This window comes from Oncorhynchus mykiss, chromosome 29 (genome assembly GCF_057628025.1).
Source record: "Oncorhynchus mykiss isolate SJ-2025 chromosome 29, ASM5762802v1, whole genome shotgun sequence".
Classification (NCBI taxonomy): Eukaryota; Metazoa; Chordata; class Actinopteri; order Salmoniformes; family Salmonidae; genus Oncorhynchus; species Oncorhynchus mykiss.
The window spans coordinates 40,501,554-40,529,290 of record NC_143050.1 but is presented as its reverse complement, the minus strand read 5'-3'; the positions used below and the strand labels follow the sequence as shown (position 1 = coordinate 40,529,290).

Here is a 27,737-nt window from a genome sequence, read left to right as displayed (position 1 = left end):
AATAGTGTGCTCAAGTGGTAAGGAAATAGGGCCCAGTAAAAGAGAGAATGAGAACTATAAAAGATGAATGTATTGTTTATTGGTTCTGAGCAGGTAGGCCCAGACCTGAGTGGCTATATGTTTATTCTAAAGGTCAGTACGTGTGTTTTCTATTTGAGGTGAATTAGGAGTGGGTTTTCAGAAGGTCATTTTAAAGCTTCTCATTTATTTTCATTAAATGTGTAATGACTCGCTCTCTTACTCTCTCTCTCTCTCTCTCTCTCTTACTCTCTCTCTCTCTCTCTCTTACTCTCTCTCTCTCTCTCTCTCTCACTCACTCTCTCTCTCTCTCTTACTCTCTCTCTCTTACTCTCTCTCTCTCTCTCTCTCTCTCTTACTGTCTCTCTTACTCTCTCCCTCTATCTCTCTTCCCCTCACTCTCCCACTGCCCTTTTTTTCTCTTCCTCTCTTCTTTTGTGTGGTAGAATCCTGGGTGGGCCAGCCAGCCGGGCCGGCCAGTCGCTAAAGTTTTGCCAGATTTCTGGAGGACAGAACGAGAGTAGAGTATCAGTTTGTTTTTACTAGTTTACCAGTGTTTCAGAGTTGACCTGAAGACGTTTTCTTTCTGTTATTGAGAGCCTAGTCGCCTCTTTGGTCTGTAAATCTGGCCGCAATAAGCGACTGGGTCACATGGAACACGTAACATTCATGATTCATATCCTAGTTTTCTCTTGTTGTTTAGACCATTATCTCTGGTTGCAGAACTTAAATTCTCTAGTGAGCCGTGACATTTTTAAAACGGTACAGTGCTCGCTGTTACTTTGAAAGTACTCACAGATACTCACTTACTCTTACTAGAGTTTACTAGGTTTTTACCATGTTTCAGTTTAACTCTCACTGGTATATGTCTGTATGGCCAAAAATGTACCATAAAGGTTGAACTAATACATCTGTGTTACAAGATGAAGTGTAGTCTCCACCCTAAGGTCATAGCTCTGCCTCTGCAGCACGGCTCCTCTCACCTCTGAATGAGAGCCAGACTTAAATGCTCTGCTTTGTGGATGTAAGCTGTGCTATATTTCACTCATTTAAAGACTGTTATTGTAACTGGCCTGTAAAAGTTTTATGGTGTAGCAGTCCTGCACAAAGACAACATGGAGCATTTCCTCTCACCACACCAGAAAGTCCACAATCAGTACAATGAACAAACGGTAGTATTGATAGAAGTTCTCACTGTGTAACTGCCTGTGTCTGGTCTGAAGGGGTGGTTTGTGGTTTGTGCTGTGTGTGGAACCTTCAGACTGCGATTTACTGAGTTTGAATGAGATGAAGTGTGTGTGTGTTGTGTGTGTTGTGTGTGTGTGTGTGTGTGTGTGTGTGTGTGGTATGTGTGAGGTGATCTGGCAGTTTTGTTGGCTGGCTATGAGAGATTACCTGGTAGACGACTGGCAGGCCGCTGGTGATTTACATTAGAAGAGGAGAATGTGAGGGATTCTATTTAAGTTATAATGCCAGAGAAGCCAGTGTTGGGTGGATATATTGCCACGGGTGTTGTGCGGCCCGAGATGAAGTCGAGCCAATATATCTTCCAAACACCGGCTTCAAGGGCATTAGCACTTTTATACAACATATTTGAATTAAAAACTTTATTTTGATGAATTTATTCATGCCATTTCATCCTTTCACAAGATATAGTCCCTACACAAATCTTGGGTTGCTACCCAAGCCGGCTGGTTGTTCGTTCTATCGGTTCGGTTGCCAGAGACACGACCCGGTCGTTAAGTCTTTTTGTTCTGTATCTATGGATGCAACCCAGTCGTTTGTCCTAAAGGTTCTATTGCCATACTGGTTGACAACGTTCTTATCCCTTGCTTACTAGCTAGACAACTACGGCTAACTTACAGTCATGTCAAACGATTTCACCTGGCTCTCTCGCCAGGACACTGTTGTTCACAGGAGTTAGCCAACAACACAGCTAACGCAAAAACTTCAACCTGAAGCTGGAAAGACTGCAAACTAGCTGCACTTTGTTTCGTTCAGGGTCCGAGAGAGAGACTGCCCGGAGGTTACTCCAGCTACGGCAGGACTCCCTCAGTGTTGCAGACTATGCAGTGGAATTCCGCACGATAGCAGTGGAGGGTGCCTGGAAGCCTGAAGCGCTGTTCGCCACGGAGTATCGGAGGAAGTAAAGGACGAGCTTGCAACCCCAGAACTACCAACGGATCTCGACTCATGGATCGATGGACGGCTGTGGGAACGCAGAAGGGAGAAGAGGTTTGATTGTGGTCCCAATCGCTCATTCAAGGATCCCATCTTGCATCTGATTGACTCCAGAAGTCCCCGGTGTCTACGTCCCAGAGAGGATCTGAGCTTACCCGAGTTCCTCCAAGAGCCTCCGAAGACTGCCGATTTATCTCTTCCCGAGCCGATGCAGCTCGGTAGGGCTAGGCTGTCTCCAGCCGAACAGGTACGCAGACTTAACAGCCAGAGTTGTCTGTATTGCGGTACTGCCGGTCATTATGTCTCTACCTGTCACTTCAAGAGACCTAACTCATTGGTAGCAATGAAATTGTCCTAATGACAATTTAGCTTCCCCCCCTACTCGCCACATCTCCATGCCACACTGCTGTGGGGCGACCAGTCCAAGTCTCTCCAGGTACTCATTGACTCGGGGGCCGATATGAGTCTTATGGACGTTGCCCTGCCGTCCGAGCTGGGCATCCCCACTCAACCCCTCTCCTTTGCCATGAATGTTAGAGCGCTGGACGGGCGTTCTATAGGCTGGGTCACCCACCATACCACCCCCATCAACCTACGAGTGTCGGGGAACCACAACGAGATGATCCAATTTCTGCTAATTGAGTCTCAGCTGGTTCCTGTGGTATTGGGATTCTCTTGGCTCCAGCGACACAATCCCTCGATTGACTGGTCTACAGGTGCCATCGTCAGCTGAAGCCCGTTCTGCCACACTCATTGCCTGAAATCAGCTCTGCCTGCCCCGGGACGTCTTCCTGGGTGCTTGGAAATTGCCCTGGATCTCTCCGCCATTCCCGTGGAGTACCAGGACCTCCGGGAGGGGTTCAGTAAGGCCCGGGCCACTTCGCAACACCAACCAGTAAACAAGGATGTTAAGCCGGAAGCTCTGACACGCCACTATAGCCCCGCTGCTACACCCCCCGGAAGCCGAGACCTTTCCGCCCCGCTCCAAGATAATTAGCCCCTCTGCTGTTCATCTTCTTTTGCCCCGTACCCTCCGTATACTTTCTACTTTTCAGGTGTCTAAACCCATGTCTCACAGCCCTTTGCCATGTGGCGTCTCTAGAGGGTGGGTACTGTCATGCCCTGATCTGTTTCACCTGTCCTTGTGATTGTCTCCACCCCCCTCCAGGTGTCGCCCATCTTCCCCATTATCCCCTGTGTATCCCATGTTCTCTGTTTGTCTTGTTTGTCAAGTCAACCAGCGTTTTTCCCCATTCTCTCTTTCTCTCGCCCTCCTGGTTTTGATCCTTGTCTGCCTGGACTCTGAGCCCGCCTGCCTGACCACTCTGCCTGCCCTTGACCCTGAGCCTGCCAGCCGTCCTGTACCTTGGCCCCACCGCTCTGCATTATTGACCCCTGCCTGCCTTGACGTGTCGTTTGCGCGCCCCTATTGCTGCAATAAACATTGTTTCTTCAACACAGTCTGCACTTGGGTCTTACCTGAAACGTTATAATGGGGCCTTTTGGATGCAAGCAACTATGATAAAACACATTAAGTCTACCACATAATGTGTGTGGCTACATTGCACAGAAGACCCAGTAATACAAGTATAATCTACTGCAAAATCATTCAGTGCAATAGCCTTGGGACATGGTTTTTAAAGACTTACATTTAGACATGTTGATAACTTCCAGTTTTGTGTATCGTTCTTCATACATGGTATCAGTAGGTTTGCACAAAAAATTCAGGTTACTTTTACAAATAAGTCCCTATAATGCTTATGATGCCATGCGAGTTTGAGTGTCTGTCATTTTGACTTTTACATTAATGTGTCATTAGTGTGCTAGATTTGTTCAGAGGCTCAGGCAGTGTACTGTAACATTTCTCTGTTCCGATGTGCGCGCACACACACAAAGCCACCCTGAAGACCTCCGTGTGATTCACATTCTGGAATGTACATCAATGTTCCCTTTGCCTTGTCATGTGCATAAAACAACTTATTTTTTTATTTTTACCTTTAATTTAACTAGGCAAGTCAGTTAAGAACAAATTCTTATTTTCAATGACAGACAGTTTTTTACCTTGTCAGCTCGGGGATTCTTCGATCTTTCGGTTACTAGTCCAACGCTCTAACCACTGGGCTACCTGCCATCCCAAAGGTAGCCTGCTGTATAGGTGCTGAAAGTTGGTATGGCAGTTGAAATATCAGAGTTCTATGTTGGAATGGCAGAGTTCTAAGCACTATGGCCTCAGATGATCTTTGATGTAACAATGGCGCCGGAGAAAAAGGCTGATGTTTTACGTGTCCCCAACCGATTGTGTTTTTTTTGGTTTATTTGCAACTTATTTTTTTACTTATTTTGTACATAATTTTGCCGCTACCGTCTCTTATGACCGAAAATAGCTTCTGGACATCAGGACTGCGCTTACTCACCACGGACTGGCAGAATCCTTTTTTCATTTAACGAGTCTGATGAGCCCGACGCGAATGATATACGACTTTCTCGGGAACAGGCCAGATCCCCATGATTTGCGTGAAGAAGAGGCAGAGAAAAGGGGCTAGAGGGCGGCTGCCTTCTGAGAATTCATAGACGATCGAATAAACCCCCACTTCCTTCCATTCTGTTAGCAAACGTGCAATCTTTGGAGAATAAAATCAATGACCTACGCGGAAGATTAAACTACCAACTTTCAAAAATGTAATATCTTATGCTTCATAGAGTCGTGGCTGAATGACGACACTATCAACATACAGCTGGCTGGTTATACGCTGCACCGGCAGGATAGAACAGTGGCATCTGGTAAGACAAGGGGCGGGGGACTATGTATTTTTCTAAATAACAGCTGGTGCACAATATCTAAGGAAATCTTGAGCTATTGCTTGCCTGAGGTAGAGTATCTAATGATAAGCTGTAGACCACACTATCTACCTAGGGAGTTTATCTGTATTTTTCGTAGCTGTTTACATACAACCACAGACTGAGGCTATCACTAAGACAGATGAGCTGTATTCCACCATAAGCAAATAAGAAAACGCTCACCCAGAGGCGGTGCTCCTGGCAGCCGGGGACTTTAATGCAGGGAAACTTAAATCTGTTTTACCAAATTTCTATCAGCATGTTAAATGTGCAACCAGAGGGAAAAAAAACTCTGGACCACCTTTACTCCACACGCAGAGACGCATACAAAGGTCGCCCTCCATTTGGCAAATCTGACCATAATTATATCCTCCTGATTCCTGCTTACAAGCAAAAATAAAAGCAGGAAGCACCAGTGACTAGATAAATGAAAAAGTGGTCAGATGAAGCAGATGCTAAACTACAGGACTGTTTTGCTAGCACAGACTGGAATATGTTCCGGGATTCCTCCGATGGCATTGAGGAGTACACCACATCAGTCATTGGCTTCATTAATAAGTGCATCGATGACATCGTCCCCACAGTGACTGTGAGTACATACCCCAACCAGAAGCCATGGATTACAGGCAACATCCGCACTGAGCTAAAGGCTAGAGCTTCCACTTTCAAGGAGCGGTACTCTAACCTGGACGCTTATAAGAAATCCCACCATGCCCTGCGATGAACCATCAAACAGGCAAAGCGTCAATACAGGACTAAGATCGAATCGTACTACGTATGTGGCAGGGCTTGCAAACCATTATAGACTACAAAGAGAAGCACAGCCGAGAGCTGCCCAGTGACACGAGCCTACCAGACAAGCTAAATTACTTCTAAGCTCGCTTCGAGGCAAATAACACTGAAACATGCATGAGAGCACTAGCTGTTCCGGAAGACTGTGTGATCATGCTCTCCGCAGCCGATGTGAGTAAGACCTTTAAACAGGTCAATAATCACAAGGCCGCAGGGCCAGACGGATTACCAGGACGTGTACTGCGAGCATGCGCTGACCAACTGGCAAGTGTTTTCACTGACATTATCAACCTCTCCCTGTCCGAGACTGTAATACCAACATGTTTTAAGCAGACCACCATAGTGCCTGTGCCCAAAAACACTAAGGTAACCTGCCTAAATGACTACCAACCCGTAGCACTTACATCTGTAGCCATGAAGTGCTTTGAAAGGCTGGTCATGGCTCACATTAACACCATTATCCCAGAAAACCTAGACCCACTCCAATTTGCACACCGCCCCAACAGATCCACAGATGATGCAATCTCTATTGCACTCCACACTGTCCTTTCCCACCTGGACAAAAGGAACACCTATGTGAGAATGCTATTCATTGACTACAGCTCAGCGTTCAACACCATAGTGCCCTCAAAGCTAATCAATAAGCTAAGGAACCTGGGACTAAACACCTCCCTCTGCAACTGGATCCTGGACTTCCTGATGGGCCGCCCCCAGGTGGTAAGGATAGGTAACACACATCTGCCACGCTGAACCTCAACACAGGGGCCCCTCAGGGGTGTGTGCTCAGTCCCCTCCTGTATTCCCGGTTCACTCATGACTGCATGGCCAGGCACGACACCAACATCATAATTAATTTTGCCGATGACACAACAGTGGTAGGCCTGATCACCGACAACAACGAGAGCCTATAGGGAGGAGGTCAGAGACCTGGCCGTGTGGTGCCAGGACAACAACCTCTCCCTCAACGTGATCAAGACAAAGGAGATGATTGAGAAGTACAGGAAAAAGAGGACCGAGCACGCCCCCATTCTCATCAAAGGGGCTGCAGTGGAGCAGGTAGAGAGTTTCAAGTTCCTTGGTGTCCACATCAGCAACAAACTAACATGTACCAAGCACACCAAGACAGTCTTGAAGAGGGCATGACAACCTATTCCCCGTCAGGAGACTGAAAAGCTTTGGCCTGGGTCCTCAGATCATCAAAAGGTTCTACAGCTGCACTATTGAGAGCATACTGACCAGTTGCATCACTGCCTGGTATGGTAACTGCTCGGCCTCCGACCGCAAGGCACTACAGAGGATAGTGCAAACTGCCAAGTACATCACTGGGGCCAAGTTTCCTGCCATCTGCCATCCAGGATCTCTATACCAGACGGTGTCCGAGGAAGGCCCTAAAATTGTCAAAGACTCCAGCCACCCTAGTCATAGACTGTTCTCTCTGCTACCGCACGGCAAGCAGTACCGGAGCGCCAAGTCTAAGTCTGAGGCTTCTAAACAGATTCTACCCCCAAGCAATAAGACTCCTGAATCAAATGTCTACCCAGACTATTTGCATCCCCCCCTTTTACAACCCTGCTACTCTCTGTTGTTATCGTCTGTGCATTGTCACTTTAACTCTACCTACATCTACATATTACCTCAACTAACCGGTGCCCCCGCTCATTGACTCTGTACCTGTACCCCCTGTATATAGTCTCGCTATTTTTATTTTACTGCTGCTCTTTAATTGTTTGTTTCTTTTATTTCTTATCCTTATTTTTTTTTAAACTGCATTGTTGGTTAGGGGCTCGTAAGTAAGCATTTCACTGTGAGGTTGTATTTGGCGCATGTGACTAATACAATTTGATTTGATTTCATCAAAGCTGATCCATGAAGTCATTTGTTTTTAATAAGGGCCTTTTATCAGTCCTATTATGATTCTGTATAGTTCCAATAGTTGCTATTGTACATTATTGTACATTATTCAAAGACCAGGGAAGTTAAACTAGGCGGTATTGTGTGCGTGTTCATGTGCTTGTTTGTGTGTGTGCATGCGTGCACTTGTAAGTGTAGATGAGTCCTGCCAGCATATCAGATGCGTCTTCTGTTTTTCGAAGTCATTCTTGTTTTGAGGCTACTAGGCTATTTATTCAGGCCACTTGCTGTTGAACTTGTTGTTGCAGTAGCTCAGGGCAGTAGCTCAGGGCTGGCTCCCCTGACGACGTGTGTGTGTGGATCAAGATCCCGCTACAGAGCCCTGCTCTAATGACTCCTGATCCCCAAGAGACCACAGATGGGTTAGCGTGACCCGGCTGTGGTTCTTTTCATCACCATCATGAGAGCGTTAAGTTAAAAGTCATGTTGGTTATAGGCTTTAGAAAAATAGGTTATAATCAGGATGTGGCAGGCCTGGAGGTTGGAGCAGGGCAAAGGCCAATGGATCCACACTGGGGATCGACCTATTCGGATATAGCTGATTCCCACGGGCAGCACTGGTTTCCGGCTCTGCTTGGCCCAAGTTCGGATGTGGCGTACAGTGTGTTTTCGTCAATTCCTGCGCCTACTGGGGATGATGGCTTCTATGATAGTAGTTGTTCCCCTGGGGCTATTATTAATGCAGCCTTTCCAGCGCTGGGTGCTAGCCACTGGATTGGACACATTTCATCTAAATCGGGCGATTCAGGTGTCCCTGGCATGCCTTCGAGCACTGGCCCATTGGGGAGACCCCCAGGTACTGTCGCAAGCGGTTCTCATGGGCCAGGTGTTATTCTGCAAGGTGGTCACGACACACACACACACCCCCCAAGGATGGGGCGTGCTGTGCAATGGCTACTCGATTCTGGGGGTATGGACTCTGGCACAGAGCACCTGGCATATCAATTACCTGGAGCTTCTGACAGTGTATTTGGCACTCAGGCTTCTCCTCCCTCGTTGTTGGGCTGGCATGTACTGGTCAGACCTGAAAACAGGATGACAGTAGCTTACATCAACAAGCAGGGGGGGGGACCCGGTCTCTCCCTGTCCTCGCTTTGGTACGCTCCCTGTTGCTGTGGAGCGGGGCACACTTGCTTTTGCTTGGGTCCAGATCTGCTATCCAGGGTGGCCATAGGTGGCTAGACACCTGGGTGGTTACCCAGATATGGGAGAGGTTCGGGCAGGGCCAACCTAGACCTTTCCACATCGTGAGAAAACATGCAGTGTCAGAGGGACCCGAGCTCTCCGTTGGGAACGGACCCCCTGGCGCTCCAGTTGCCTCGGAGCATCCTTTATGTATTTCCTCCCGTGGAGCTGATTCAGCCCACATTGGAGAGGGTTGCGCCAGGAGGGCTTATCATTGATTCTTTTGGCCGTTATTTCAGGGCGTCATGTGGGAATTGACAGAGCCACACTGGGTGGCCACCCCCTGTGCTGTTCCAGAACGGTGTGCACAGTCTGACTAGTCTCTAAACCTATTACACCTACATGCGTTTTGGCTCTGGTTTTGGAGGCACTGAGTGCGGCCCCCTTTGAGACTCTGGAGTCGGATCTGAAGATCCTCTCCCACAAGACCTCCCTGCTCATGACTTTGGCCTCGGGTTAAATGTGTTGGGAACCTCCACACATTATCCGTACACCCTTCCTGTACTCAGTTTGCCCCTGGAGACTAAGGTGGCATAGAGCAGGAAGGGGCAAAGGTTACCTAGCGGCGTGCGGGCCCACTCCACCAGGGGTCTGGCAGCTATTTAAAGGGTTGACTGCAGGGGATATTTATGCTGCGTTGAGTTGGGCATCACCACACAAGTGGTGATGCTTACAGCTGGGCCAGGAAAGGGTCATGAAGCAGCGCGCAGGATGCTCATACCCAGTCTATTGGATCTTGCGGGGTTGAGGTCTGGGAGGTCTGCCATGGGCCATTTCATTTAGTATCCGTTGAGGCGGGACTCCATTCCCCATAGTTTCATTGGCCTTGTCAGGTGTGATTCTAGTTCTTCAATCGAAGTCGTGAGAGTACGACTCCCTATAGTGGTATTGTACCTTGTTACATTCCTTCAGAGAACAGTAGTTATAGTCCATAATGTAACGTTATGAATGGTGTCCTTGATTAACAGTCACAGGAATGTGTTGATGAGCTGTCTTTCTTCTCTCTAGAAAACCAATGAAACCATATCGTGATATCACACAGTAAAACCCTTTTTATCCCCACCCCCTTTCTCTCTCTTTGTCTTTCTCTTGTTCTCTCTCTGTTGTTCTCTCTCTGTCGATCTCTCTTCTTAGGGCCAATTGGAAGTGTGTGCTCTTCTGCAGGTTCCAGATCTAGAACCAGAACAGACAGAGTTCTATGTGGTTTTAGAAGGTTCCAGACTAGCCCATGTTACTGTAGGGAAGAGAACAGAGGATGGAAAGTCTCTGTGCTTCACTGTTCCAGGTGAGTCCCACAATTCCTGGTGCCCATTGATCCCAGATCAGTCTGACAGTCACACACAGGGCTACTGACTGAGGTTAGAACAGAACCCTTAGTTTGATACAGGGTCATTGCCTCCAGTTATCATTAGTTCCCCTTTTATTCAAATGTTAGGTCATAAATAACATGGATTCTAATAAAGCCAGTAGATGTATTCATAGCAGTAGTTTGCCTAACTTAATGAAGACCATGTTGGTCCAAACATTGTTGCTAGATCACAATCTTCATGTTTGGGAGCAGAAAATTATTCTTGTCTTATTGTGTCCATATTAGGACAGCCTCTGTGTCAACAGGACTCTCAGACCGTATTGTTGTCACATTCCATCATCAGTCGTCTGTTCGTCTCCTCTCCTCCACAGGTCATGACCTTCAGGAGACTGTCTCTGTCACAGCTTATTGCCACACAGAGGGCAGAGCCCAGCCCTGTGGAGGCGGGGCCTCGCTGGACTACGTCAGTGATTTGCCACAGGAAGTGGCCGAGCACCTGCTAGCCAATAGCGACTGTCTGAGTCCCCAGAGCCACCTGGAGGTCCTGAGGAGGGTTTCAGCAGCTCCAGGGGAGGGGAACAAGGAGGGTGACAGGAGTGCTGGCTCAGGAGAGAACTATCTGGGGAAGACAGACCAGGAGGATGGGTATGGGGGTGGGAGACCCAGACCTGATCCAGAGGTGGAGTGTCGTCTCAGGGAGATGGATGAGAGGATAACCCAGGCCATGGCCAACCTGGACTACCCTCTGGAGTGGAGCGGCAAGGCCAGCCAACCTAGAGAAGGTAACTAGCTATCCTATACAATACAATATAAAACAACGTTATCCACTTAGCCAATAGGCCTATGTCATATAGATTACAATTAGTAACCGGTAAGGAAGATATGCCCCAAGACAGTTATCCCTGTTCAGAAAGATAAATAATTATTGAAATAAAACAATGAAAACAAAAGCTTCTGTATTGGCTACACAGACGTATTCAGATGATTACCATCATTTTTCAGTCATAACATTTCACACACACACAGAACAACACTCACTTAACTCAACTTGTACTTACTGTAGCTGGTGCCATGGAACCATGGTAAGGGCAATAATGCAGACTACAACATACTCTTTTTCAATGTGCTTATGTCATGTTCTTTGTCACATGAGCGTTTTATGGAGGAAATGCTATAGACAAACACCATCTCTGGTGCCAGCCTGTTTCTGCATGCAACACAACAACAATGCCACATGGATACCTTGCCAATCAGGCCAACAGAACAACCATCTGGCAGAGACAGACTGGCACCACAATGGCCAGATTCAAACGAAAGCCTACATGCACACAAAACTCATTATCAAAACTCGTTATTTAACTTGATCAAGCTAGTGAAAGCACAAGGATCGTGGTGACATTAGTTTGGACTGTGTATGTCATACTGAGAAGGGAAGAGTGAAGGGGATAGAGAAAAGCACTCCATTCTAGCCACAGGCCAAATTCACCCACAGCTTCTTACGTAAGGGGGGGTGGGTTGTGTTTTGTAAATTGTTCTCTTCAATGCTTGCCCGTCTCATCGGAAAGGTCGCGTATTGTCTGTGTGCCTGAGTGTCGGTCTCCACTACAGGACAGGAATCTCAGTACGCTCTGTCTTTCTCCTTTTCACATTCTCTTTGTCTCTCTCTCTCTCTATAAATATAATTTGAAGCTTTTGCAAATGAGACATACATCTTGGGCTCTATTTTCGCTTCCGCCAAGGAGGCGCAAATGTCAAACATGTTAGTTTGCAATTTTGTCATGTAAAAACGGTCATTTTCCAGCCCTTTACGCCAGGTTGGGCACTTTACCTGACTAGCATCAACTCGCTGGCGCTGAGGTAGGAGGGTTGGGAATATTTGAGGTGTCCTTAAAAACAAGCGCAAAAGTGACATTTTCATGCAGCGCTAATGGGAAGTTTTAGCAGGTTTTAATGTTCACGCAGTTGATAATGTTGCAGCCTATCCTGCCATGACACACAATGCCCATGGAATGAGAGATGTGCCTTTTGTGCTGGTGAATCTCGTATTTATAAACATAAAAAATTATATGTTTCCCCCCATTTCGTTTAATTAGATTAAAAACAACCATAGCCTACATAGCCTATAACCATAGCCCTTAATCAAGGCTGGCTTAATAGCTTCACATAAGTGAATTTTTTTATTTATTCTGGCAATGCATTAGCCAAGCAGCCTATAAATAAAGTGGTTTAAAATGGTCTACTGAGAGGTTTTTGCCCTCATGCTTTTTAATGATTCACAATTCACATACTTGCGTACTTCATTCCACTTAAACTGTCCGTCCCCATTTTCAAAGAGCGCCCCTCGTTCGATTACCAAAGACACGTTCTTCCAAACTATTCAGTCCTCCTGTAATGCCATATCAACGGCAGATTGTTTTTTGAATGTGCCTCAACGGTACAATTGACGATAGAATTGACAGGAGCCTAGTATTTTGTGTAGACGTGCAAATATTATGCGTAAAGACATGTAGGCCTGCGTGTGCACGCAGTGCGACAAAGATGTGATTCATGATATCATCATGTTTCCGACCCCATCCTATTTAGAAATGTTGCTGTTATTTTAATAAACAGATTGCTTGTTTTTCCATTTCATTTGACAACAAAACAAGCATAGCCTCCCCTCCCCTCAATGAAGGCTGTTTTCTTTTGTCCTGTCCAATGCATTCGCCAAATAGCAGCCCATCAATAAAAGGTTTGGCTCATTTGACTTCTTTGAAAGTCAAATATTAACCACCAAATCTTTATTCAAAGATCAAGTTTGGGAGCATCAAAACAGTGAGCTGACATGATTTTTTTATCATTATTTTAGCCAGCGCCCATTCTAATTATGGATGTGCGTAAAAGCCTCAAGTCGACCTTAATATTATATGCCCATGGGGAGCAATTATGGTACCTGTCTTTAGACATACTGTAGGCTATTTAAAACAAGTTGTTTTGATTAGAATTATTCACTCTTTTTTTTTTAAGCCTTATGAATTGTGAATTTAATCTTGCTTATTGACAATGTTCTGATAGTCCATGCCTCTGACATGGCAGACATAATGGAATGTACAGTAGGCCTCGCCCTTATATCAGTGCGAATGTTAATTTTAACAATACATTTCCATATTGAAAGCCATGCAATTAGGACTGCAATTTGGACTTCAAACATGTTCAACCTATTTAGCAAATATGGGATAGGCCTACATACATTTTGTTATTTTGTTTCTGTAGGCTATTTAACAAACTAGCCTATAACGGATTAACATTCAAACTGGAGTTGATGACAACGCAATACATAAAAGACCGTAAATATACAATTTTAAGCAACCACATGTTTAGCCATGGAGCATGCTCTGATTGGCCAGTGAGGGGTCAAGTCTTGACACATCTACAACTTGTTTATTCATTAAAACCCAGCCTTTTCGCACCACCGCCAGCTACTGCGGCCATAATTCCAGTTGTAAAAATAGCTCAAATATTTCTGGCACACCCCCGAACCCATAGCGCTAGTGCTAAGATTTACCATTGCGTTAGGTTTGTTACAATAATGTCTCTAAGGACATTTGTCAATACATTTTCTTAGTTGACTGAACTTTGACCTGGAAGGTACAGTATTTTCCCCTCATTTACAGTTCTTGGTCAAGTAATTGGGTCATGGTTATGTGGTACATTGTTAAGCATTTGTGGTACAGTATGGGTAACTGTGGGAACGAACACAGTGTGAGAAAAATATGGGGAGAAAGTTCAAGTTTAGGACAGCGATTCAGAATGAAGAGATATCTCCATAGCAACTATAGTTTTCTTTCTTAGTCTTGCTGGAAAGAATAGAGGTTCAATGACCATTGACTGACCTATTTCCCCCCCCCTAAAAAATGTCATTCAGTGTGTGTAATCGAACACAACAAGGATGTGTGTGTGCCCTGCTCTGGGCCGCAGCCACCTGGACCCTCCAACACACTGGCTTCATTAACACATGCTGAGCAGGTTTAGAGGGTTACCATATTTGTGTGTGTGTCTGGGCTCTTCTGATGCTCTCTTGCTGGCTTCTGTCAATGTCATTTTCAGCGTGGGAATTCCTGTCACTCTTAATGTCTCATCTCTTCATTACGAGGAAGAGTTGCTGAAGTTGCCTCTCAAAATGGTCATTAGTAGTGCACTAGATAGGGAACAGGGTGCCATTTGATATGCTGCATGAATTAAACGGGTGAATTTTCCCAAGGACTTGTAGCTAACGTGGTACTTCATTTTTTCTCTCAATACCACAGCCCTAAAATACAAGCCAGTATAATAACTAACACCAGTGTGACATACCTGACCTGCTTTGTTGGTATGCATTCTCCATACAGTTTTATAGTCTAGATAAGACTTCACACAGCATGACACCCATCTGGATTGTGTGTTAGCTACAGTAGGCCTACATGTAGTTCTGCTCTTGTCTATTAATGTTCTGTATTATGTCATGTTTTGTGTGGACACAAATGTATGTGTTCTAGCTACAGTGCATACCATCTATGTGCATACCATGTATTACTGTGTGTGTGCGCAGTCACCGAGTGTATTTCGGCATTCACACCTGACCTGGAGCCAGGATATGTGTGTTTAGGTCTAGAGAGTGGAGTATATACAATAGTGTGGACGGTGAAGGTATCGTGTGAAGGATAACAGGTTGAGTGATCTATAGTGGAGATGTAAGAGTTCACAATGTTCTTATACGGAGGGCTGGTCACCTCTGGCATAAATACTGTCTGTATTCATCTATTTTATGGAACACAGTGTTGTCTGTGTCTGCAATGTTATTAACATTGGCTACCATGTTATTTTACCCCCTCTTACCTTCTCAATTCAAGTGAAAGGGGCTTTATTGGCATGGGAAACATGTTTACATTGCCAAAACTAATATTAAAACAATAAACGTGAAAATAATCAGTAAACATTACACTCACAAAAGTTTCAAAGGTATAAAGGCATTTCAAATGTTATATTTTTTAGCTATGTACAGTTTTTTAACAATGTGCACATAGTTGAAGTATGAATATCAGGGGAAAATAAATAAATGAACTCTGTCACTCTCTGTCTCTCCCTCTCTCTCTGCAGAGCACCAGTCCAGGGACACTCTCCTCCACCTCTCCGTGCGCCTGGGTTTGCTCAGTCTATCCCGCTTCCTGATTGGCCAGCCCAGGGGTCAGAGGGCACTGACCCTGCCAAATGAGGAAGGGGCCACACCCCTCCAGCTGGCTCAGAACGGAGGAGACCACACCCTCTTTATGGCGCTTACCACGTGAGTCTCCGCCTCTGCATCACAAAAGATTATACCATCATCATGTTTGTTCATTTATTGCCTTCATTTTACCAGGTAAGTAATTGAGGACACGGTCTCTTTTACCATAATGACCCAAGAGCAATGATTTGTGTGAGTGATGATTGTCATAAAAAAATGGCCAACTCAATCAGATAACTAACACATACCTTCCTACTTCACTTCCATACAGCCCCCCTGTCCCTGTCGGGGTGTGCACTGTGTGGGCAGATAGGACTTGTGTTCTAAGGGTATGTCCTGGGTCTGGCACCCTTAACCTTACCTTCCTGGGGGGCCCTGAGAGCAGTGTTATGGACAACATCCTGGTTCTCAGAGAGAAACTGACGGACCACAATATCCTCAGACAGGTGAGATCAGGGCTCGTATCCACAAAGCGTCTCAGAGTAGGAGTGCTGATCTAGGGTCAGTTTTGCCTTTTGGATCATAATGAATATGTTTATATGGACAGATCCTAGCTCCTACCCAGCAATGCTTTGTGGATACGGGCCCAGAATTGTTCAGTTTAGCTCAATGTGTTTTTCCCTTCAGGTGAGTCCAGTGGATTAGAGAGGAAAACATCGTGAAGAATTGAAGGAAAAACTAAAGCTGACTTAAACAAACTCCAAAACAAACTATTGGTGTTTGATCTGTCTAATACATGTTATAACTAATCCACACATGATTTGTCTAGTTTTTGGACTTGTGCATACATGTGGATCTTACTTAGGCAGTAAAATGGCTATAATTACAGTTTGTAATGTGGATGTTATACACACTGAGTCGTAAACATGATCACAGGAAATGTGATCATTTAATTGTTGAATGACATAGATACCACATAGTGACTTTAATACATCTGTTTAAATATTAAGTTACATAATGTTGTTGTAGCCACCAATTGCTGCTGCTAGATTATAAAATAACTGGGAACATTCATAGGCAAATTGTGACTGTACTACCGCCACACCGGCGGTTACGAGTCATGATGGCAGTCAGATTCCATGTGACTGTTTAGTTACGGTAATTAGGTTTCCAGCTCTAATGCTGCTTATGGTTATTAGTAGCCTACCAAACTTGCTAACTGCCTGGTCCTCTGCACTCTATTGTCCCTCTAATCACTCTGACATCAATGCAAATGTAATTGAAAATCTAATCAAACACTTTATGAGAGCCCATGAGCTCATGTTGCGCAACATTTCTATAGGCTATGCAATTGTGCGAGAAAACAGAGTGATGGCCTCTTAAAAAGTGGGGGATCCCATCAGCTTTCTATAGGCTAGGCCTGCTATATTTATTTCTCAACTTTCAGAATATTAAGCACATTGCTTTTCTTTACAACAGGAGTGTAGCCTACCTGGCTGGCATGAAAATGAACCACGACAAAAGCGTCCTCCATTCACTATTTAAGTGCATAGATTACATGTATTATTTTTCCACTGCCCCTGTTTTGATACAGGTGCATGATTAATGGTCCATTCTAAATCAAAGCACATTTCACACATATATTATTTAGTATATGTAAAGACGAAGATTAAATCAAGAATAGTGGTGACAATATTAGCCTATTGCTTGTGAATGATGCCCAGCTTAAGGCAAACAGCGCATGCTTTTTTTTGCGACTTTTCAAATCATAGTCGCACATCTCATGTAGCCTAGCATATAGGCCTATATGTTTTGATAAGGTTTGTATTACAGCTAACGTGGCCAAATAACTTCTTAAAATGAAGCGCATTAATCTGCTTTACAATGGGTTTAGAGCCTAACTGGCATACATGTACAGCACGTGAGTTTGAGGAAGATCATTTTCACCATAAATGTTCACCTTTTATAATAAAATAATTACGTGCATAAACACATTTGTGGTCACTTTTGAGAATAGTGTTTTCCTGCTAATGTAACATTCCCGCTTATAACCTACTGACGTGTGCGCATTGCTGCACTTATAATGGGAAGAAATAACTCAACAGTTTATCAACATTTTAAGCTAAACTTTCTCATCTGTTGCGTCAGCCTCATTGCTTAAAACAGTTTTTTTATGCTAGTGGTTGTATTAATTTGTGATCGATCGCATCCCACAACTGTCCCAGACCATGTTTGTAATATTTATTTATCATACAAAATGGAATAGGTCAACTTTGGTACTATGGGAGATAGTAGATTGACATAGGCTAATGCTTTTGCTGTTCGTTAGGCCTACTCATCTGGTTGGCTGACGAAAAGTAAATGTGGACAGTTCTTCCCATATCTGCAATATGCCCCTTGGAATTGGATAAGGACGTGCGCAGTTGTGTACCCAATGTGTCTTTCTTCACTTGTAGCCTGTGAGAAAGACCCGATCACGTGATGGAGAGTCATGTGAGTGAGAGGTCCTTCGGCACGCAGCAGGGAGAAAGGAATTATAATTATTATATTCAGCCCAAGGGCTCAATGGCCACCTGCCGCAAAAGGCATGGATTTTATTTAGGGGGCATCATGGCCACACAAAGGGGATGCAGCTGAGAAATTCAAGGCATTGTCAAGAGCTTGTTGAATTGTGAATGAGAGACTGATGAAGTGTGTACAGCCTGTGCAAGAAACAAAGCAGAGCTCATGCCTTTCGTGCTACTTTTTTCAAATCATCATTAGTCGCATCATGCAGCCTTAGAATGTATTACAAATCAAAACACATTTCCCAACATTTGTATCACAACTAAAGTTACATTAATAACTCTAAATTAAGCATTTAAGAGTACCTGTTTCTTTGTTAACTGCTCAACACAGAATAGCCGCATGTGCACACTCCTTCAAATAATTTGTAGAAAACGTTCAACCTTCGTCTCTCCCGAGCCCGTACGGGAGTTGTAGCGATGAGACAAGATAGTAGCTACTAAAAATAAATTGGATACCACGAAATTGGGGAGAAAACGGAGTAAAAAAATTATATAAAAAAACCCACATTCTTCATACTATAAAATAATATAAAATAATGACACTGAATTCTAAGCTAATATTGTCTGCTAAATGAACTAGTGTAGCCCACAGCCATATTGCATAGCCAGATCTGGGCCTTATATAAGGACAATGTAGAGTATGCTATTATGTTCTTCTGAAATGTACTATATTTTCTTCATATCATGTTTCTTTAGACCAGTTAAAAAGTGAATTTTGGATTTCTTGTGATGCTGTAGGCTAAATTACATGGATTTATTAAAATCTAGATTTTCCAAAGGTCTGCACCAGTGGTTTGTAGGCTATACAGGAGATGCTAAATGTGTATGTTAATTAACAGTCAATTACCTTGAGACCGGCAGTTATTTGCTTGACAATCACCGGCTGACAAAATTTCATGACCGCCACAGCTCTAGTCACATACAGTGGCTTGCTATATTAAGCAGGCAGACAGGCACCGAGGTATTCACTTACTGTTCGATTGAACATCAGAATGGGAAAAACGAGTGACCAAAGCGACTTTGAGCGTGGTATGATTATTGGTGCCAGGCGCTCCGGTTTCAGTATCTCAGAAACTGCCAGTTTCCTGGGCATTCCACGCACGACAGAATCTAGGGTTTACCGAGAATGGTGCAACAAACAAAAAAATCAAGTCAGTGGCAGTCCTGTGGGCGAAAACAGCTAATTGATGAGAGGTTGAAGGATAATGGCAAGAATCGTGCAAGCCAACAGGCGGGCCACAAACAGGCAAATAATGGCGCAGTACAACCGTGGTGTGCAGAACGGCATCTTGGAACGCACAACTCATCGGTCCTTGTGATGGATGGGCTATTGCAGCAGTTGACCACACCAGGTTCTATTCTTATCAGCTAAAAACAAGAAGCGGCTCCAGTAGACACGCATTCAACCAACAGTGGGGTCAGGATTTGGCATATGCACTCCACGGCCCAATCCTGTCTGGTGTTAACGGTACAGGCTGGTGACGGTGGTTTAATGGTTTGGGGAATGTTTTCCTGACACACATTAGGTCCATTGTTACCAATTGAGCAATGTTTCCACTACCCAAACAATTCAGGCTGTTCTGTAGGCAAAGGAGGGTCTGACCCATTACTAGATTGGTGTACCTAATAAACTGGCTAATCAGTGTATATAGCTGCTACTTCAAAACATATTTAAGTGAAAATGTAATTAAGTGACTATTTTACTGTAATAAAACCTTTATAATATAATGAATGCATTTACATTGGAATTCATATGCGGTGTATAGTATAGTTTACCTACAGTATATATTATAATTATTATTTTTAAGAGCATGTTGTCACAGAACTCCTGTTTTTGGCACAGATCTCAGCACTGAGAGGTGATGTTGATGTTCAGATGGAGGACAGTGGCAGAGCAGATGTCCATGCAAGTGATACCAGTGACGGAGGTGAGGGTGAAACACCAAACTCAGGATTGTAGCTTTAACTTAGTGATGAGTCTTTCAAATCAAACTCTGTTCAGAGAGTCATGGTGCATTCCTCGGGTCCCCAAACAGCACTATTTACCAGTGGACAGTCTTAGTTACCACAAATAGAACAGGAAGACCAGGCCATGAACAGTGTTTGCACATGAGACACACAGAGAGAAGGGCACAGCCCAGTCCGCACGCACGCGCACACATACACCACGCTGACCTGTGTGTATGTGCCTCCATGATGCCACACACACCACCCAGCCAGCACACACGTGGCATGTACATGAGCGTGTTTAAATGAACTGAACAGACGATACACACTCACTACACAGATGTCAGAAAGTCGCATGCTATACAGGATACACACTGCACAGGGATAAGGAGAGGGAGTCTGTATCAGGGTGGGAAATGTTAAAAAAAAATACCAGCCAAAATATTTTGTTTATCCATAATTGCACAAAAAACAGATATAATATTAAAAAAAACAATAACTATATTACTAGTAATATAGTATATCACTTGCCTAATTTCATTTCATTTTTGTGACCTGCGTCTTTTAACCAATGTACAGTTTTTAGATCCTAAAAACAGATAAGGTTCTACAGCAGAACATCAATAATCAACAAAGTGCCTGCCTTGCCAAAAAATGCAGAGTAATGTGGTTTATTTATTATTATAGTTCAGGGCTCTACGCTGACATTTTTTTTTACAAGGAGTACATGATGTGCTCCTAAGTAGAAATGTAGAAGCACACAAATAAATCTAGCTGAACAATAACTGAAAGTGAATGAATAAAAGTCCATGCTCAATCAAGCGCAGTCATTAGGTGAGACAAACATTTGCAGCCGGCCCTTTAAGGGACGGGCTGTTACAGTGTTAACTTGGGCACTTGCTTATCTGTGATGAAAAAAAAATCTCACACTGTAATGTCGTCTTCGCAGCAGACAGTTGCAGCAAACTCAAACTAACATTGAAAAACAACTTAGCTTGTGAACAAAACGATGTAACTGGCCAAGAAACACGAGGACAAAGTCACACTTTATGAGTCTTTCTTTGTCTATTCGACCAACTTCTACATCTGGGCTTTGGATAAAAAAATACTTTTTCCAAATGCTCCGCCAACGTGTCTGGTGAAATATACATTCTTACCCGCCAATGACAAAATCTACCCGCATTTGGCGTGGGTTAATTTCCAACCATGGTCTGTATGAGAGAGATTAATAAGGCAGAGGGAGGAGGTAGGGAGAGAGGAAGGGAGAGAGAGAGGAAGGGAGAGAGAGAGAGCGGTGGTTGGCCTCACATTCAGTTGGCCTGAGACCCCTTCTAAGAACCATTTGAGATGATGAAAAAGATGAAGACACTGTCTTACGATGCTAAGTGTGTGGAATGTGTGTGTCTGGGGTTTGCGTGTGTGCTTCTGGGGGAAAAGGTCCTGTCTGGTGTGTGTCTAGATGCCTCCTTCAGTAAATACAGCTTCATGGAGCAGGTTTTGGATGACCTAATATGACTTGGCATAAAATAATTGCCATACACACACACACACTAGACAGATGAGGTGTTGGACATGGTGCGAGTGTGTGTCAGAGCTTTGGTGGCCTCTCCGTCTAGAAGCTGTCCATATTTACTGTCTCTCACTCTGTATGTCACAGTGACTCTGTGAAAGACTGTAAGTAAAGCTACACAGCTGCTCGGATAAAGCAGCGTTTCTTTTACTTTAACATCCTGATATAAATTCCAACTGTTTCTCTTCCTGTAATTAGTTTAATTTACCAAGCCTTTTTGGGACGCACACACACACACACACACACACACACAGAAAGCCCTTTGTCAAAACATCAGGGGTGTAGGTGAGAGGTTAGGTTGGAACTCATTCCCTCTCTCTTCTGGGTGGGCTGCGGTGGTGCAGCCACACACACACACACACACACACACACACACACACATCGCCTCAGACACACACTGCCTCTCTCTCTCTCTTGTTTCTGGTAACCGTAGTGACGGCAGGCTTGATATCGATGCATACTTAGAGAGACAGGACAGGAAGTCTTATCTCAGTATCGACCTCACCCCTCAGCAGCCCCAGCCAGACTGGAAGGAAGCACTATAGATCTATAGACCTGTACATAACAACCACTCTCTACCATTTTTTCCCCCTGTTGCTTTAGCTCCGCTGCTCTAGACTTCTTAGTTCCTGCAGAACATTGGTTCTAGAAGTCAAGCAGTGATTCCAGCATATTTAGTGGAGAGGTCACCTGTCTCTTCTTGTGACCAATCACTGCTTAGGGTGTTAATGGGTGTCGTTAAGTGTCTTTCTCCTCTTCTGCAGGTCTAGGCAGGGGGCTGCCAGTAGAAGACCTTACACTGGTGGTTAGAGTAAGTATATTTTTCTGCTTTTCTTTTCAAATGAAATTACCTGGTACATCAATGAGTTTGGTGTGCATGTGTGGATCTGTTTTTGTGTGTGTGTGTGCGTGTGTGCTTTTGTGAGGCTGGTGAGAGAGCTTTTTGCCTTATTGTGTGTGTTTCGTTAAGACCATTCTGAGCAGTGCTTCGCTTATGGACTGCCCACATGCATTCACCTCATCCTCTGCTCATAGGTGTGTGCGTGCGTGCATGACTATCTGATTCATTTTAATCAAAAAGGGGACCATCGTGCTCTCCAAGAAGCTGGGCTGGTGCGCAACACCCGCAAATTCAGAATAACATAAGGTGTAATGGGTCCGCACTCTAAAAGATGTCAAATAAAGCTTACTTAATTTTGTATTTTTTTTGGTATTCTTTTCACTGCATCAGGGATAGCAGATGTTAGGAATAGGAGACGTTTTGGCGCTGCGGCCTTCTTCAGTGTGTAGGTGCAATTTAATATAAAAACCAGCAGGTGCTTCTAATCACGGTTGCCATTCATCTGCCAATCAGGGATGTGGCTTTTTCTGGTCTACCTGTATACAAGTTAGTCACAAAGAAATACATAATTAAAATGGTATGCGAGCGGCCACGAAGGGCAATTCATGAATCAATTGACTTACGTGTCTGCTCACTTGGACACATTAGCTTACCAGATAGCTTACCAGAAAAGCCACATCCCTGATTGGCAGATGAGTGGCAACCCTGATTAGAAGCACCTGCTGCTTGTCTGTTCTTCCCTACAAATGCTGTTTCTTATGGCTTCCCCTCACGGGTGCCCATACCTTGGTTGGGTCTGAGTTATGGAACCCAGGGGTGAATTGGGGGCTGCCTAGGCTGAGGCATGCCGTTGCTCAACCATGTTGCTGTGCACTCTGTCACTGACTAAGGGAGGCAACTTGAAGGGAGAGGGCGGCCCGTTCAGTGGGCACTCCCTGCCGCCTTGGCCTGCCTCAGTCAAGCACCGTTTACCTCTCTTCCCAGACTTGGTCGATGATCCGGTCTTATGTGGACGGGATCATACTAGTGTAACAGCGCTGTATAGCCTGACTCGTTAAGTTGACTCGTTAAGGCAGGTATCTTAACGGTTAAGAGCGTTGGGCCAGTTACCAAAAGGTTGCTGGTTCTAATCCCTGAGCTGACTAAGTGGAAAATCTGTTGATGTGCCCTTGTGGAACGCATACGTCACGCTCAGTTGCTTGGTTATTCTAAATGCTGTGGTCAGAGAGGTTCTCTAGGAATGCATCACGTGGTTTACCTCCCTCATTGGTTGTATGTTACTGGTATTCATTGCTGATTCCTCCCTGTAGCTCACTGGTCCCTATGAGGTGCTTACTGATACAGGTTATGGACTCGGTATGCGATTGGCAATCATGCTATTATCCCACACACAGTCTCTGTGGTTCATATGAACTCCAAGAAGTTGGTCTCCTGCTAAATGTATTTTGTTCCTGGAAATTAGATTCCATTTTTTATAAAAAAAATGTTTTTTAATGTATTTATTTATTTTTGACTAGGCAAGTCAGTTAAGAACAAATTCTTATTTTTAATGACGGCCTAGGAACAGTGTCTCTGTACTTTGCTCCATTCATCTTTCCCTCGAATCTGATTAGTCTACCAGTCCCTACCACCGAAAAACATCCCCCCAGAATGAAGCTGCCACCACCATGCTTCACCGTAGGGATGGTGCCAGGATTCTTCCAGACATGACACTTGGCATCAGGCCAAAGAGTTCAATCTTGGTTTCATCAGACCAGAGAATCTTGTTTCTCTTGGTCTGAGATTTCTTTAGATGCCTTTTGACAAACACCAAGTAGGCTGTCGTGCCTTTTACTGAGGAGTGGCTTCCGTCAGGTTCTTGGTCACCCCCCTGACCAAGGCCCTTCTCCCCTGATTGCTCAGTTTGGCCGGGCGGCCAGCTCTAGGAGACATTTCTAAAAACCTGTTTTCGCTTTGTCATTAAAGGGTATTGTGTGTAGATTAATGAGGGGAAAAAAATATTTAATCAATTTTAGAATAAGGCTGTAAAGTAATAAAATGCGGGAAAGGGGAATACTTTCCGAATGCAGTGTATATGGCTGCTACTTCAGCGTGTTATGTGGAAATTGATGGGGCGATTCCAGGGGCTCTTCTCCTCGCGGTGCGGTTTTAACAGGTGTGCACCGTCTCAGGCCGGTTTTCTATTGCGCCCACTTGGGATTTGGATGTGCCGTGTGAGGCCCCCTTTGAACTGATAATGTCTGGGGATCTGAAGATCCTCTCATATAAGAATGCCCTACTCGTGGCTTTGGCCTTGGCTAAAGGCGTTGGAGATCCACGTGTTTTCCATTCAACCCGTCCTATACGAAGTTCGCCTTTGGCGAAGGGGACGTTTCATCCTAATGCAACATTTGCCCGCAAGGTCATGACTATGTCCTACAGGTCTCTCTAGCTCTTTAGCTTTTTCCCCTTTTCACCTCCTTCGTTTGCTTCTGAGGAGCAGTGGAGGTTACATGCCATGTCCAGTACGAGCGTTACGCATGTACATTGAGCGGTCCAGGGGTGTCCATTTGTGTGACCAACTTTTTGTCTGTTTTGCTAATCCTGCTTGTGGTAGAGTGCTTTCTAAGCAGTGTCTCTCCCACTGGATTGTGGAGGCTATTGCTCTGGCATAAGGCAGGAATTACTGATTGTAATGACTGAGAAAGTTACAGATGCACAAATCATACCTCCAAGACATGCTAACCTCTCACAATTACAATAACGGGGGGGTTAGCATTTTTTTTTGGGGGGGGGGGTATGATATTTGTGCGTCTAACTTCCTCACTCATTAGAATCACGCCTGACAAGGTCAATGAACACCGTGCCTCACTGGAACATTAGAATCATTATTCACGATTCATTCAGGACTATCCGTAATCATGGTAGCATTCACATTAATGTCGAAGTGTCTTATTTACAATAAATGTGACTCCAAAATGACACACTACACTATTTACCATTCATTTCTGTTGGGCACAAAATAATCTGAAACACAACCAAAACAAGCAGCAAATGCATCCAACAAGTTTGTAGAGTCACAAGCTTAACGTAGTCATTGTGTGCTAGGAATATGGGACCAAATACTAAACTTTTTTAATACACATGTAAGTGAGTTTGCCAATACCTTTGGTCCCCTAAAATGGAGGGACAATGTACAAAAGATGCTGTAATGTCTTAACGGTTCACCTGATATGTACCCTCAAATGAACCTCATTGATATTGTATAATTTCAAATCCAAATAGGTTCTTGAAGAGCAGCTTGTTCTCTCTCTGGATGATGATGAGGAACTTCCAACATTACAAACAGGTAAGATATATTTATCTGTTTATCTCTCTCTATCTCAATTTAATTTCAATTTAATTGGCTTTATTGGCTTGGGAAACATATGTTTACGTTGCCCAAGCAAGCGAAATAAACAGTAAATGTTACACTCACATAAGTTCCAAAAGAATAAAGACCTTTCAAGTGTCATACTATATACAGTGTTGTAACGATGTGCAAATAGTTAAAGTACAAAATGGAAAATAAATAAACGGGTTGTATTTACAATTGTGTTTGTTCTTCACTGGTTGGCCTTTTCCTGTGGCGACAGGTCACATCTTGCTGCTGTGGTATTTCAACCAACAGATAGTTTATCAATTTTGATTTGTTTTTGAATTCTTTGTGGGTCTGTGTAATCTGAGGGAAATATGTGTCTCTAATATGGTCATACATTTGGAAGGAGGTTAGGAAGTGCAACTCTGTTTCCACCTCATTTTCTGGGTAGTGTGCACATTTTTGTGTTTATTTTATATTATTGAACCTTTATTTTACTTGGCAAGTCAGTTAAGAACAAATTCTTATTTACAATGACGGCCTATACCTGCCAGACCAAGACAACATTGGGCCTATTGTGCGCCGCCCTATGAGACTCCCAATCACAGCCGGTTGTGATACAGCCTGGATTCGAACCAGTGTGTCTGTTGTGACACTTAGATGCAGTGCCTTAGACCGCTGCGCCACTCGGGAACCCTGTCTTCTCTTGAGAGCAAGGTCTGCCTACAGCAGCCTTTCTCAATAGCGAAGCTATGCTCACTGAGTCTGTACATAGTCTAAGCTTTCCTTCTTTTTTGGTCAGTCACAGTGGTCAGGTATTCTGCCCTCTGTTTAGGGCCAAATAGTATTCTAGTTTGCTCTGTTTTTTTTGTTAATTATTTCCAATGTCTCAAGTAATTATCTTTTTTTCTCATGATTTGGTTGGTTCTAATTGTGTTGTTGTCTTAGGGCTCTGTGGGGTGTGTTTGTGAACAGAGGACCAGCTTGCTTAAGGGACTCCTCTCCAGGTTCATCTCTTCATCAGGCTTTGTTATGAAAGTTTGGGACTCGCTTCCTTTTAGGTGGTTGTAGAATGTAATGGCTCTTTTCCGGATCTTGATAATTAGTGGGTATTGGCTTAATTCTGCTCTGCATGCATTATTTGGTGTTTTATGTTGGACACTGAGGATATTGGACACTGAGTCTCAGTTCGTTGTTTTTCCCATTTTGTGATTTATTGGTTGGTGAGCGGACCCCAGACCTCTCAACCATAAAGGGCAATGGGTTCTATAACTGATTCAAGTATTTTTAGCCAGATCCTAATTAGCATATCACATTTTATGTTCCCTTTGATGGCATTGAAGGCCTTCTTGCCTCGTCTCTCAGGTCCTTCACAGCTTTGTGGAAGTTATCTGTGGCGCTGATGTTTAGGCCGTTTTTAGTTTTTTTGTGTGTAGATGTCATTTGTATTTGTGGTCCTGGCAACTGGACCTTTTTTGGAACACCATTATTTTTGTTTTACTCAGGTTTACTGTCAAGGCCCAGGTCGGACAGAATCTAGGTGCTACTGTAGGCCCTCCTTGGTTGGGGGCAGAAGCACCAGATCATCAGTAGACATTTGACTTCAGATTCTAGTAGGGTGAGGCCGGGTACTGCAGACTGTTCTAGTGCCCTCACCAATTCGTTGATATATATGTTGACGGTGGAGCTTAAGCTGCATCCCTGTCTCACCCCACGGCCCCGTGGAAAGAAATGCGTTTTAACCGCACACTTGTTGTTGTATGTATTTTCCCATGCAACACCGCTTTCCGTCAATTTGTATAGCAGACCCTCATGCCAAATTGAGTCAAAAGCTTTTTTTAAATCAACCAAGCATGAGAAGACTTTGCCTGTGTATTGTTTGTTTGTCATACAGTAATTTGGTAAAAAGCCAATTTGACATTTTCTCAGTACATTGTTTTCACTGAGGAAATGTACGAGTCTGCTGTTAATGATAATGCAGAGGATTTTCCCAAGGTTGCTGTTGATGCATATCCCATGGTAGTTATTGGGGTCAAATTTGTCTCCACTTTTGTGGATTGGA

The 27,737-nt window shown here is 44.2% G+C and overlaps 1 protein-coding gene across 4 annotated transcripts in view; it reads left to right on the top strand.

Moving 5' to 3' along the window:
• The window catches only part of LOC110509575 (rho guanine nucleotide exchange factor 28), a 97,459-nt gene that overhangs the window by 13,966 nt on the left and 55,756 nt on the right, over positions 1-27,737 (top strand). For all 4 annotated transcript variants that reach the window (XM_090227189.1, XM_090227188.1, XM_090227187.1 and 1 more), the window contains exons 3-9: positions 10,060-10,210; positions 10,606-11,016; positions 15,350-15,533; positions 15,745-15,919; positions 19,824-19,908; positions 22,262-22,308; positions 25,603-25,666. In XM_090227189.1, coding sequence (XP_090083315.1) covers positions 10,060-10,210; positions 10,606-11,016; positions 15,350-15,533; positions 15,745-15,919; positions 19,824-19,908; positions 22,262-22,308; positions 25,603-25,666 — 1,117 coding nt within the window. The remainder of the gene's footprint in view (positions 1-10,059; positions 10,211-10,605; positions 11,017-15,349; positions 15,534-15,744; positions 15,920-19,823; positions 19,909-22,261; positions 22,309-25,602; positions 25,667-27,737) is intronic.